The sequence below is a fragment of the Grampus griseus genome (assembly GCF_964374135.1).
Source record: "Grampus griseus genome assembly, chromosome: 6".
In the NCBI taxonomy this organism is placed as follows: domain Eukaryota; kingdom Metazoa; phylum Chordata; class Mammalia; order Artiodactyla; family Delphinidae; genus Grampus; species Grampus griseus.
The window spans coordinates 104999920-105013179 of record NC_139000.1 but is presented as its reverse complement, the minus strand read 5'-3'; the positions used below and the strand labels follow the sequence as shown (position 1 = coordinate 105013179).

The 13260-nt window shown below is 43.2% G+C and overlaps 1 protein-coding gene and 1 pseudogene across 3 annotated transcripts in view; one reads left to right on the top strand and one right to left on the bottom strand.

Moving 5' to 3' along the window:
* INTS9 (integrator complex subunit 9) overlaps window positions 1-13260 on the top strand; it is a 109850-nt gene that overhangs the window by 52427 nt on the left and 44163 nt on the right. For both annotated transcript variants that reach the window (XM_082657415.1, XM_082657414.1), the window contains exon 7: window positions 12404-12524. In XM_082657415.1, coding sequence (XP_082513541.1) covers window positions 12404-12524 — 121 coding nt within the window. The remainder of the gene's footprint in view (window positions 1-12403; window positions 12525-13260) is intronic.
* LOC309824556 (forkhead box protein N3-like) lies at window positions 9578-11387 on the bottom strand (annotated as a pseudogene). The gene has a single exon. The product of its transcript is annotated as a forkhead box protein N3-like (transcript).

The following is a 13260-nucleotide window of genomic DNA, read 5'->3' as shown; positions in this document are numbered from 1 at the left end:
TGTTTTTGCTGTCTAGTACAGTGACTAAGTGATGTGGGCTTTGTCTTTTTTTTTTTTTTTTTTAATTCCTGCATTCTCCTTATCCAGTTCCTATAAAATAGGGGTCACAAACTCAGATGCCTCCAGGGGTGAGGAAGGGGTTTATAGGTAAGTACAGGAGTGAGGTGGGCTGCCAGGAATTGTGGACCAGTGACCACACCTCTCTAAAAGGGCAGCTGACACAGGGCTTCAGCAGACTTTTGGCCGTATGGGAAAGTGAGCGCATCACTGCCAAATCTTCCCTTTTACTTTTTTTTTTAAAAAAGAAGCTCTAGATCTGGATGTTTTAAATGTGATTTTTTTTTTCATCTTTAAAAAATGTTGGCTCTCACATTAAAGTAAAATTCCGTATGATCCAAGCAAAACGCCTCCATGAGTTGGATTTGAGCCCCCAGGTTTTGACTTATGCTTAAACCTTTACAGGCAGTCTCTTGGTTAAATGTCAAGAATTAATGCATCTTAGTAGCTTAAGAATAAGACCAACTAAAAAAAAAAAATGAATTAAAATCTTTCAGATTCATTGGCTTCTGACAAATTCCTTTAAATCACAGGAAGTTAGTTTGAATTAGCATTTGATTTAGTATTAGTATGTTTACCAAAAAAAAAAAAACCATTACTCTTGCTTTTTGGCAGCTGCCTCGCTCCCTGCCTCAGTCGACACTGCTCCCTGAGATTTATTTAGAAGTTAGCCATCCTTCTCCCTCATTTTGACATTGTAGCTTATACTTCTTGAAAAAGAGATTTTTGAAGGGTAGGAAAAGGAGAATGCCTTACAAATTTTCGAGCCTCTGACGTTCCCATACACACTTCAAAATTTAGGTTTTTAATGGGAAAATTTAAAGCACAATATTCCACTGAAGAAACTTACCCAGTCTCTAGTATTGTTAATATAAGGGCAGCATTTTTTGTATAAGACTAGAAATTTACAATTATAATTAAGACTAAATCACTACAGGGTATTGTCATAATCCTCTGACAAGCATTAAGGAGTTATGCATTAATATATTCCTGGCTGAAGTGTTATGGCAGTTTTCAGTACTCAGAGCTTAAAATGTGGGTTTATATCTTTTAGAAGACATAAAATTTTTTTAAAAAGCATATTGTACTTGAAGTTCCTCTGCTCTGACACTCCTTGGGTATTTATAGAGGAATTTATCAGATCTAACTATGTAGTAGGAAGAAAATTAAAGCTATGGGCTTGGAGGTCAAATAGACTGGTGTTTGAGTTCCTTCCAGATCTGCTTCTTAGCTGCAGAAGTTTATTTCTTCTAGGTTCTGTTTCCTCGTTTATAAAATAGAAATAATATTAGCAACTTCACAAGGTTGTTGTGAGGACTAAATGAGTAATACAAGTAAAGTCCTTAAAACAGTGCCAGGCACACAGTAGGTGCTCAGTAAACACCAACAACCTTTCTCCCTTTAATGATACACTTGGTTCACATAACCCCCTTTCAGTAACCAGCACACGTCTGCCTTCCACAGCCTTATTTATCTTTCAGTGCTACCCTTCCTGACGAGAGCAAAGTAGTATAGTAGAAGGAAGACTGTTTTCCTAATCCCACTGTTGCCTCTAGTTAGCAGTGTCATTCAGATCCTGGGACTCAGTCTTCTTTTCTGTAAAATAGGAGGATTGAATTAAACTATCTCTAAGTTCGCTTATGTTATAGTTTTTAAAGATGCCCTTAAGCAGGTGCTCAGAGAGTGGCAGTACTTTGATGGAGTCGTCACAACTTTGCAGTTCTTCAGCTTTGCACTTCCAGAAACTTAATCATTTCATTTCACTCAGAGTTGATTAGCCTCTGAAGACTGGTTTGGGCTAACTAAACTCCCAGGATACTGACTGAGAAACAAAAATCCCATTTGATTACTTTATCCTGAGATATCTGCGTAGCTCCAGAACTAGGGTGGTTCATCTGTCTAGGACTCTCTGTTCTGGGCAGCAAGTCCACTTAAAGAGATCAAATTATAGGTAAGAGGTTTTTGATGAGCATAAAATTAAAGCAGAGATGGTTTAGCCCCTCTCAAGAATTGTTTCTATCATGCTTCGGTAGCCTGAGCAAATTGCCTTTGTACTTTTGAGAGAGAAATTGATCTAAAACAAAAAAACAGGCATTATAATCTGGTTTCAGTTTAGTATTGAGAAGTGCTTGATCTTCAGGCTTTACTTTCGGTAAATTCCATAAAGATCACTCTGCTAACCCATGTCCACCCCACCCCACTCACATGTATAGTAAGCACACTTCACTGTAATGAGAGGAAAGAAACTTTACTGCTTCTTGTATTCTTTGTATTCTGCTCTTATATTTATTTTGTTCAGTCATTCACTCATCAAACACTTAGAAAAAGCCCAACCAGTGTTTTATTTATAAGCTTTTAAGTGGTCCCTGTGGACCTAAAAGTCCTGCTCTTTTAAGAAAACACATGATGTTGTGCTGGTAGGATGGAAGAAGAGACAGCAGAGCTCTGGCATGATGTCAAGCCCTGGGAAAAAAGTTTATTAAGCACTCAAGTGTGATAAGAACAAAACAAAAAAATGAAATCTTTTAGAAAGTACTTATTAAGCATTTAGACTCTGAGAACTTGACTTTGATAAATTGGAAAGCCAGAAAAAACAGAACTAGTTCCCATTGGGTTTCCTTATCCGACTTATCCTTAATCAGCCAATAATCCTAATGGCTTTGAATGGCTCTGTAAATGCCTCTGTAATTATGGCCTCAAGCATAAGGAGAGTTTTAGGGAAAGCTGAGTTAGACAAGATGTTAGGAGATAGAAGGAAGTAATGAGGAAGTGACTAAATATCTCAAAAGAGTAAAAAAGGTGTTAGCGAAAGAAATTTGGGGGTATAAATAGGAAATTTAGAGGACTTCAGTCTCATTTCTTCATTAACTACCAAGTGCCTGGCATTATAAGTTTTCAGGGAAATGCCCCCCAAAGTTTAAGGCATAGTCCCTGTACCCAAGGAGCTTGTTGAGCAGAGATTACGTACTAAGTGGCAAGACTCAAGCTGGGTTTGGCCGGTTAAGCAGGGTTTGAATGAGGGAAGAGATCGCTCCAAGATAAGAGAACATTGTGGGCAAAAACATAGCAACATGGCATGATTGAGAGGGGACTGGCTTGGTTAAAATCAGCCAGTGCACACCAGGAAGGAGAGAAAAACATTGAAAGCTAACCTTGTACAAAAGAATATTGAAAGTTTCTTCTTTTGGAAAAGCCAACAATGCATTTGACTAATTCCTCATTTAAATCTTTTGTCTAGCTGATAGAAAACTTATCAAAATTGTTTGTGAAAACATAGTCACCAAACCTGTGTGATAAAGGAAACCTCTAAAATTTCCAAAGAGAGAAATGACAAATGATTAGTTTTAGATCTGAAAGTAGTGTAGTCAGTATATAAGGTGCCAGAATAAGATACCCGAAGAATTTAAGCATAGAGTGAAGGGGAGGAATTCATAGGCACTGAATATCATAGATATATAATGTTAATAATATATATTATATATACACATACGTATGCGTGTGTGTGTGTGTGTGTAATTTCTCATTTGCTGTGGTCTTTAACAGTTTTTGAAGGAAACATTTTACCCTCAGTTTAGATATATGAAGGGAAAAAAGAGGGTAGGTAAATTATTGAATATTGCAACTAAAGCAACTAAATTAGGTATGAAGACCAACCTTCTACAAATGTTCTGTACAATTAGAGTTTGTAAAAATGTCCTTGATGAGACCTGAGAAAAGCCCAGGCTGAGTTGAGGTATTAAAACACTGCCTCTGTACTAGAACATGGCCCAGAACACTTCCTAACTTATTAGTAATTCTGGGTCTCCCACCAGGCTGCCCTTATCTCAGGCTCCACCGGGAGGATCCCATTCTTGGCTCACTCACGCGGTGGTTGGCAGGATTCAGTTCCTCAGGGGTGGTGGGTAGCCGAAGCCTCCCTCGGGTCCCTGTCACATGGGCGTCTCCTCAGAGCGTCTCACCACGTGGCAGCTGGTTTCATCAGAGTGAACAAGAGGGCAAGAGAGAGACTGTGGGCGAGCAGGAAGTCTTGGTCTTCTGTAACCTAATCTTGGAAGTGACATCTTGTCACTTTTGTCACAGTCTCTTCACTAGAAGCAAGCCGGTTGGTGCAGCCCACACTCAGCGGGAGGAGCCCAGGCAAGGGGGTGAATATGGGAGGCGGGGAGCCTGGGGAACCCTGTCAGAAGCTGCCTGCCACCAAACCCTAAGCTGAGCAGGTCAGACTTGACACCAGAGTCATTGGGACCTGCTTGGCCTTCCTCTTCCGGCTCACCGGTCTGTTCCTCCCTGGCGTTTTTAGCACCTTGGCGCACACTTACTGGTGCCCTTCAGATAAAACAGACATATGGATCAGCGGAACAGAATAGAGAGCCCAGAAATGAACCCACACACCTATGGCCAGTTAAAGAACGTGGGTCTAATCTAGCTGGTGTGCGACTTATTAGCTCAGCCTCGAGCCAGAGGTGTCTCAGTTGCAGGGCCTTGGCAGAGCTAAGGGCAATTAAAACAAATCCAACTGAGATGAAAGATGTGGTTGGGCTGCGTTGTTATTCACCACCCTCCCCACGCTAGCCACTCGCATGATAGCCTTCCAGCTCTGGTGTAAACGCTTCTGCTCCTATCCAGCCCAGAGTAAGAAGTCTTTATTTTTTGTGAGGGGCAGTCCTAGGAAGCCCAAGCCATGGGGCTCCCTGATCTGGAGGAATTTAAAGGAGGAGCTAAAGCAGGGGAGTAATATGGGTTCTTCCTTCAGCCCCTCCAGAGCAGTGCCTGGGCCACTCAAGTTCAGAGTCATTGCTGCTCATCAGAGTAAATCACCTTGGGTGATTTCAGCACAGTCACCTGTACTGAAGTCCACTACAGTATTGTTGGAAAATGCATGTTCTGGGGCCACGATGGCTGTGTATATTGGAGATGGTTGGAGACAGTCCTTACTCAGCATCTGTTCTGTGCCAGACGCTTACGTGCAGTGTATCATTTATCCCTCACAGAACAGCTCTAAAAAGGAAGTGATACTCTCCCTGTTTTACAAACGAGAAGACCGGCTCAGAGGTGAAGAGGCAGTGCTGAGATTTAAATCTAGACAAGTCTGTAAATCCTCCACTTTCCCCATGATGTGCCTCTGAGAGAAACCTCTCCTTCCTCAGAGTGGGTGGCAGAGAGTTGCAGGGGTGCCGAAGGGGAGAGAAGCGGTAGCAGCGGCCCCTGCCAGTAACCTCCTCCAAAGAGAGCTTCTGTGCCACTTCCCTGGCTCTGAGACTCGGGCCATCTTCCCAAAGAGCACAAACGATGTGTACCTGACCTAGACGCGTATCTCAAGACCTGAGAAAAGGTGACAGGTGGTCTAGATTTTAAAGCAGGGGTGTTGTGCACACAAAATATGACGAAGAGGACTGTGGTGGAATGTTACAGGCTTGAGGGAGCCTGGCGCCGCGAGAGCTGTTTATAGCTCAGTATATAGAACGTAGGCCAAGGCAGGACCTCAATAAAGAAGGCCTTATAAAGTCATGCTAAGAGTCTTGGATTTTATCCTGAATGGAATGGTGCACTGTTAAAGTGGAGGAGGGGAGTGTGTGTATGTGCGTATATGTGTAGATTTGCATTTTCAATATATCCTTTAGGCCCTTCTGGGAGTGAAGGCAAGTGTGCAGGCAAGGATGACTCATGGCTTCCCACATCTCTTTTATTGCTTTGTACTGCTGTAAAATTTTTCCTAAACTTAAGTTCCTTGTGAGCACAGTCCTTTATGTTGTACCTGTTAAATCCCTTACAGGACTTAAATTCTATGGCCATAGTCAGGGCTAAGTAAATATTTATTGACTAAATATTGTAAAACCTAAAGCAATTCGCTACACATAGGACAGATAAGTGACATAAGAAAATCCTCAGATAAGTGAAATAAGAGAATCTTCACCTGTTTATGCAGAAGGTAAAGAGAAGAGTTGTTGATACTTTGTTGCTGGAGAAACAAAGGTGAAGAGAATTGGCACATCATGATCTGTGTGCTATTTTGGCTAAATCTCTATTCCATGTTTATATGACCAGGAACATGCACTTCACTGGCCATACAACATTGTTACGATTTTTTTCTTCTTCTTGCACAACCCTTTGTTTTCCCTTGAGTTAGTAATTATCTTGTTTGCTTATTTGCTTAGTTTTCTGTGTATATATTACTAATTTATCTCTAACCCCTCCCACATTTGTCTAAGTCTCTCCTCAGTATGTTCAAACTCTGATGGGTGGTCTAACCATTTTACCTTCTTGAAAAGTCGTCTTCCAGAGCCTTCACTCTTGCCCTGCCTGGTGTCAGCTGCTCTTGGGCCTGTGGCATGACATTCAGTTTAGGACTTTCTCCACTGTGATCCTGAAGATTTCTCGTTCTTCTCTTAGAAGCTCTGTTTTCTGGGCCTTTCTTTTTTTTGTTTACGCCTTCATTTTGCAGGGCACATCCTCCAACAACTCCCTGAGAAAGAGCGCATGGGAGGTAAATTGTCTGAGACTCTGCACGTCTAAAACGTCTTCATTCTACTCTCACACTCTGATAGAAATGTGAGTTAGATGTAGTTTTCTCATAGAATTTTGAAAGCATTGCTCTATTTTCTTCTGTCTTCCAGAAATGCTGTTGAAAAGTCCAATGCTATTGAGTCTACATCTTTGATATGTATCCTGTTTATCTCTCTGTGGACTTTTAGAATCTTCTCTTGTTCTTAAAGTTTATGATGATGTCTCAAACCTAAAGACAGTTTACGTTCATGTGTTGAGCTTAGTGGGCCCTTTCAATCTAGAACAGTGGTGGCAACTATGGCCAAGTCTCTGTTTTATGGCCACATCTGGCCTGCCAATGTTTCTATAAATAAAGTTTTATTGGCACACAGCCAAAGATTTATTTGTCTGTTTTCTTTATAATGTAAATATTTTCCCAGAATATATCTGGTGTTAATTCTTCTGGGTCAGTATTTTCAGGTATGCAATGTGTTCTTTCAGTGTATAGTTTCTTTTTATTTCGCAGTTATGGTTTTTATTATTCTGTTCCCTTGCTTGGATTTCTGTAAGGAGCTCCTGTTATCTGTATGTTGTATCTTCTATATTCTAGACTTAATAGAATACACTATAGCATAATCTGGTTCGGCAATTTCGTTGTGAAACCCCTGGTGTGAGTATCTTTTCGCTGAGTTTTTTCTTTGGTGCTGATCATATTTTTCAGAGAAGCTTCTTCCAGTCTCCTACCCTGCAGGGTATAAGCCTAACTGATGGTGTTCTGATCTGAGGAAAAGAAAATTGTTACTCTCAGTATGTAAACTTTTGCTTAAGGTGGCTGCCTCTAATTGTCAATGGTTTCTCCTAGTACGGACTCTCATTTTTATTCTCTCCAGAGAACAATCTGGTGACATGCCCGGGAGGGGAAGGGTCAATTGCTGAGCTATATGGAATAGGTGAAGAGAATTGGAAGGTTCTATTTCTTAATCAGTTTTTTCTAGGAATTTTCTTTCTTTTTTTTTAATAAATTTATTTATTTATTTTTGGCTGTGTTGGGTCTTCGTTTCTGTGCGAGGGCTTTCTCCAGTTGCGGCGAGCGGGGGCCACGCTTCATCGCAGTGCGTGGGCCTCTCACTGTCACGGCCTCTCCCGTTGCGGAACACGGGCTCCAGACGCGCAGGCTCAGTAGTTGTGGCTCACGGGCTTAGTTGGTCCGCGGCATGTGGGATCCTCCCAGACCAGGGCTGGAACCCATGTCCCCTGCACTGGCAGGCAGATTCCTAACCACTGCGCCACCAGGGAAGCCCAGGAATTTTCTTGTGTTTAGGCTCACCTTCAATCTCACTTCAAGACATACCTATTGTTTCCAATTGCTGAGCTTTTTGTGGGTTGGCAGTATAAATTAAGTCACTTGAATTGAAGTTTCCTGGGTCTGCTAAGTCAGTTATCATTTGTCTTTTTCCTTTCCACTTTCTAAAATGCTGTTGCTTTTCTCTCTTCTCTCATCTCTTTGTCTGAAGTGGTGTGTGTGTGTGTGTGTGAGAGAGAGAGAGAGAGAGAAGCCCTTTACTGTTGTTCAGTGATAGTTTAGGAGACAGCACAGAGCTAACGTACAGGTTCAGTTCTCCAGAAGGCCCTTCACCTGTACTGTACAGAGAATCTCAGAGAAGTCACTCTTCAGGCCTATTCTTGATTGTGTTCGAGCAAATGATAACATGTTTTTCTAATGACACATTTTTGTTTGTTTGTTTTAATGGATGCTCCTGATGCTGGTCTGGAAGGTTGAAAAATGTTTTTTTTTTCCTCTTTTCTATATTTACATGAAAATAATTCATCTTCATGCTAAATACATTGTTTACCTTACAGGAACTTTATTTTTGAATTTAAAAAGTTTGTGTTTTTGTGCTTTTTTTTATTTTTTTCAAAGCAATTCCATGCATTGTGGATCAGAAATTTCTGCTGGCGGGCTTCCCTGGTGGCGCAGTGGTTGAGAGTCCACCTGCCGATGCAGGGGTTCGTGCCCCGGTCCGGGAAGATCCCACGTGCCGCGGAGTGGCTGGGCCCATGAGCCATGGCCGCTGAGCCTGCGCGTCCGGAGCCTGTGCTCTGCAACGGGAGAGGCCACAACAGTGAGAGGCCCGCGTACCGCCAAAAAAAACCAAAGAAATTTCTGCTGGCTACACTGGCTGAATGTGGAAATCACTGATTTTCACAAAGATGAATCCTGACTAACATTAATTGCAAACTCCATTTTGAGGGCAGTATAGGAATTTTTTTTCCTTTCTTTTTTGCCATGTTTTACTTTAGTTTGTCCATCAATGTGCCTTTCATCTTTTAAAAATACACCACAGTGCTAATGGCATGTTCTGTAGCTTTTTGTTTTGTTTTGTTTTCACTTGGATCAAATGGTTTTGACACACAGAAAAAGATTTGTACCACCCTTTCCTTCGTTAACAGCTATTGTAATTTCTTGGAACTTGATTTTCACTTGGGCAGTTAAGAAGACAACGCTTGTTTTTTGCATCAGTTTTTTTCTCTCTTTCTCTCTCTCGTGTGTGTGTGTGTGTGTGTCTGTGTTTGCACACGCGCATGTGCAGGACCAACCTTCAGGCTTATGGCTTGTGAAACCTTCTCTTAATTTAATGTAAAACAGAATTCAATGATTAGCAACATCACTAAAACTGACCCAGTCTCTTCTCATGAGTCACTGACACCTGTTGAATACGAATGGTCCAGTGTCCACCCCGGAAGATGCTACTAGGCTTCACAGTTAAGAAGCACAGAGGACTGGTGACCGCCCTCCCACCCCCGCATCACACGCTTGGGACAGTGCCAGGGGTTTTCCTGGCACAATTTGATGCCCAGTGCCACGAGCTTGGGTCTGCTCTTGGGGGGACCAGGGGTCCTTCCTTCTCCTCAGTTGCTTTATGGGCATGCACTCAGCGAACCCAACTGGGTGCACATCCTGACCTTTTAAACCTAAAGGTTGGGCCTGATCAATGGTTACTTTGCACACGTGCCTTCTAAGTGCCGGATGTGTATCCCCGTGGCATTATCGTTGCCGTCCCTGTGGATTCAGCCACGGGTTTCTGACAAGCTGGAGGAAACAATGGTAATTTTGGCTTTTTCGGTTTTGTCTTCAGATAATGAAAAGCTTTTGTAAAACAGCTGAAGGTCAATATGATTTCTGTGGCTTCAATCTCCTTTAAACATAATATTCTTAAGGGTCCAAAACAAAGGAGGGGGGAAAGTTAAAAAAAAAAAAAGAAACAAAGAAAACCAAACCAAAAAAAAAAAAGAAAAATGAAATAAATAATAATAATAAATTGCTGATATTGCCACAAATCATTAGAAATCTCCTGACATGCTGAAACCAAATGGCCGTAAGTTCAAAACAAATCAGTGACTTGTTTTTAATTTTTCGTGGTTTCCTTTTGTTCTTTCTGCCCCTTTGCCGTCAGATTGGTGATGTTATTCAAACAGGACCGAATCCCCGCCAAGTGCAGGATCGACCCCGCCGCCTCTTTCATCTCGTCATCGCTCTCGGGGGGCTTTTCCGTGCATCTCTTTTTGAGAGGCAGCATGTCGCTGGGGATCTTCCTTGCCTTGGCGAAGTGCTGGTGCTTCTTGTGCTGGGACACATAGATGCTGTCCCCCAGAGCATCCTTGGCCTCCTTCGGGCTGCATTTCCTGTCATCCTCCTCCGTCTCGCTGTGGCTCTCGTGGCTCTGGAAGCTGCCCTCGCTGCCATTCTTGCTCCCCTTGGTGGCAAACTCGTAGTGGTCGTTGGCCCAGGAGGAGGAGATGGAGTCGCTGGCGGGCGAGGTGCTCCTGGCACTGAAGGACTTGGCACTGCTGTAGTTGTCATCCTCCTTGGGTCTCCACTGCCCACTAGGGAGCCACAGGACGGCTCGCTCTCAGTCCGCATCCGGCAGCTGGTGAGGCCATTCTTCCCGGCTGCTGTCATTCCAGTGGGAGTGATTGGCAACAGCCGGACTCGAACCCGCGTTCCGTTTTGTATCACTCTTGGAGGAACTGCTTGTATCTCGGGGAGTATTCAAAAGAATCATGGCACTGGCAGCATCAATGTCAGGATCTTGTAGAAAGGCTCCATTTCTCTTAAAGAAGGTGCTGTCTTGCCAGAGGGGTGGACCTGATGTGCTTTGTTATGCCTGAGTAGAGGCGGGAGGTGTATTGAACACATTCGAGTGTGGGTGATAAGGTGTCTTTTTCAAAGCCTGAATTAGACTTTCTTTGTCTGTACTCTGGATTAGACTTTGTACTCTGTACAATGACCCTTTCCCGATACTCTGACTCCTCTCTTTGTCCACTTTCTTAAAACACTTATTCAAGGACAAATTATGTCTCACTGAGTTTTTCCACCCAGTAGGTGCGTTTGCAAAATACGGAAAATGTTCCAAGATCCAGTTGTAGATATCCTTTCCCGACAGGCACTTGCTTGGAGAGTCCTCAATAGCCATAAATATGAGGCAGCTGAAGGAGTAGGCGGGCTTGCAGTTGGGGTTCTGCCTGGCATCATAGGGCATGTCGGAGTGGGCAGGGGATGGGGGCGTGTCATCATCCAGGTCCTGGACGGGGCTGACGCTCTGCAGGACCGAGTCCCCAAAGCTCTTCAGCAGGTTCTTGCTCTCGTGCAGCCAGTTCAGGTTGGTCAGCTCTTCATCTTCCATGGCCCCCTCTTCTTATCGGATGTCAGGCAGAGAAAAGTCGAGGTCATCGTCTTCCTGAAGGGCCTTGGAGAAACCGCTGCCCCGGTAACACTGACTCAGCCCACCGGAGACACTAATTCCTGAGCTTTCTGGTTTCTCACTGGGAGGCATGACTGGACCCATTTACGTGAAGGCTTCTGGCCGGAGCGGGGCGCGGGGGCTCAGGGGCGCTACTGCCCTTCAGCGGGAGCCAACAGACTTTCGCAGGCGCCCAGCGGGCATCGCTTGGTGGACCAGCTAAGGACGCGAGGGGCGGGCTCAGGCGGCAGGGGCGCGGGGGTCGCAGCGCGGCATGGGACCTGCGGCGCGCCGCGTGTCCTCCCACCGGCCCCGCGCTCTCTCCGCCCCGCCTACCTGCAAAATATGTTTTATTTTCTGCTTTCTGCCAAGCCTCAGTTGTGTTTAAGCCAGTTCTTTTCTATAGCTTTGCAGGCCCACAAGTAATGTTTATTTCATTTATCTTTTGTGAACAGGGAAGACAATGTGAGGTGTCATACAGAAATGCTCTATATTAAGATGTATATGATAAGCCCCAGAACAACCACTAAGGAAATAACTAAAAAAAAAAAGTAACAAATCAAGAAAGGAATTAAGAGGCTATATCAGAAAATATTCACTTACTGTTTTTAAAAAGTAGTAGGGGAGGAATAGAGGAACAAAAAAGATATGTAATATATAGAAAACTAAAATTAAATTGGCAGACATAAGCCAACTACATCAGTAATAACATTAAATGTGAATGGCTTAAGCAATTCAATCAGATGACAGAGATTATCACATGGGTTTAAAAAAATAAAGACAAAAAGAAGACCCAGCTATATGCTGGATAAACAAAATAGAGGATAGAAAAACAATAGAGAAAAATCAATGAAACCAAAAGTTGATTCTTTGAAAAGGTCAACAGAACTGACAGACCTTTAGGTAGACTGACCAAGAAAAAAAGGAGAGAATGCTGCAATTACTAGAGTCAGAAATGAAAGAGGGGAGAGTACTACCAACCTTACAGGAAAAAAAACAATTATAACAGATTCCTGTGAACATTTAGATATGCCAGTAAGTTGGACAACTTAGATTAAATGGACAAATTACTTGAACAGAATCCTCTATAGGTAAGAACTGACTTTATGATACATTTGCAGGCTGCTGCCTTCTCCTCTCAAGGATGCAGTAGAAGTATCAACCTGGAGAAGATGCTATACAATGCAAGAGGTGAACTCTGCCCTTAGTAAAATCCAGCTGGTGGGATATTCTCAGAAAATTGTGAGTGTTAATATGATTTTAAGTGACTGATGAATGCTTCCGATTCATACTGTTGTTCTTTGGAAGGATCCTATACTGCCTTTTTTCTAAGTATCTTTTTTTTTTTTAATTTATTTTGGCTGTGTTGGATCTTCGTTGCTGCACGGGCTTTCTCTAGTTGCGGTGAGCGGGGGCTACTCTTCGTGCGGTGGCTTCTCTTGTTGCAGAGCACAGGCTCTAGGAGCGTGGGCTTCAGTAGTTGTGGCTCGGGGGCTCTAGAGTGCAGGCTCAGTAGTTGTGGCGCACGGGCTTAGTTGTCCCATGGCATGTGGGATCTTCCCAGACCAGGGCTCGAATCTGTGTCCCCTGCATTGGCAGGCGGATTCTTAACCACTGCGCCACCAGGGAAGTCCCTAGTTTCCTTTTTTAAGCCACTCAGTCACTACAAATCTTGTACTAGTACATAGTGAAAAGATAGAACATCTGTTGTTTTCCTCCATCTTTCCCAGGTTCTTATTGGCACTCTTTCCTAACCCTTACATTCCCCATCGCTGGCTAGCATGTAATGAATCAGGAGAAAGGCATCTCATCCTGTTTACTTTAGAACAGTGACACCACTTTACGGATTTTGGACTAGTGAAACAGGAAACAGAATAAAAGAGATCAAGAAATAATTTGGCAAGTATAACTTTTGAGCTCTGACCTGATCATGATAAGGGTTCCCATTCCTGTTAACTTGTGCCCAGAGCCACTAAGT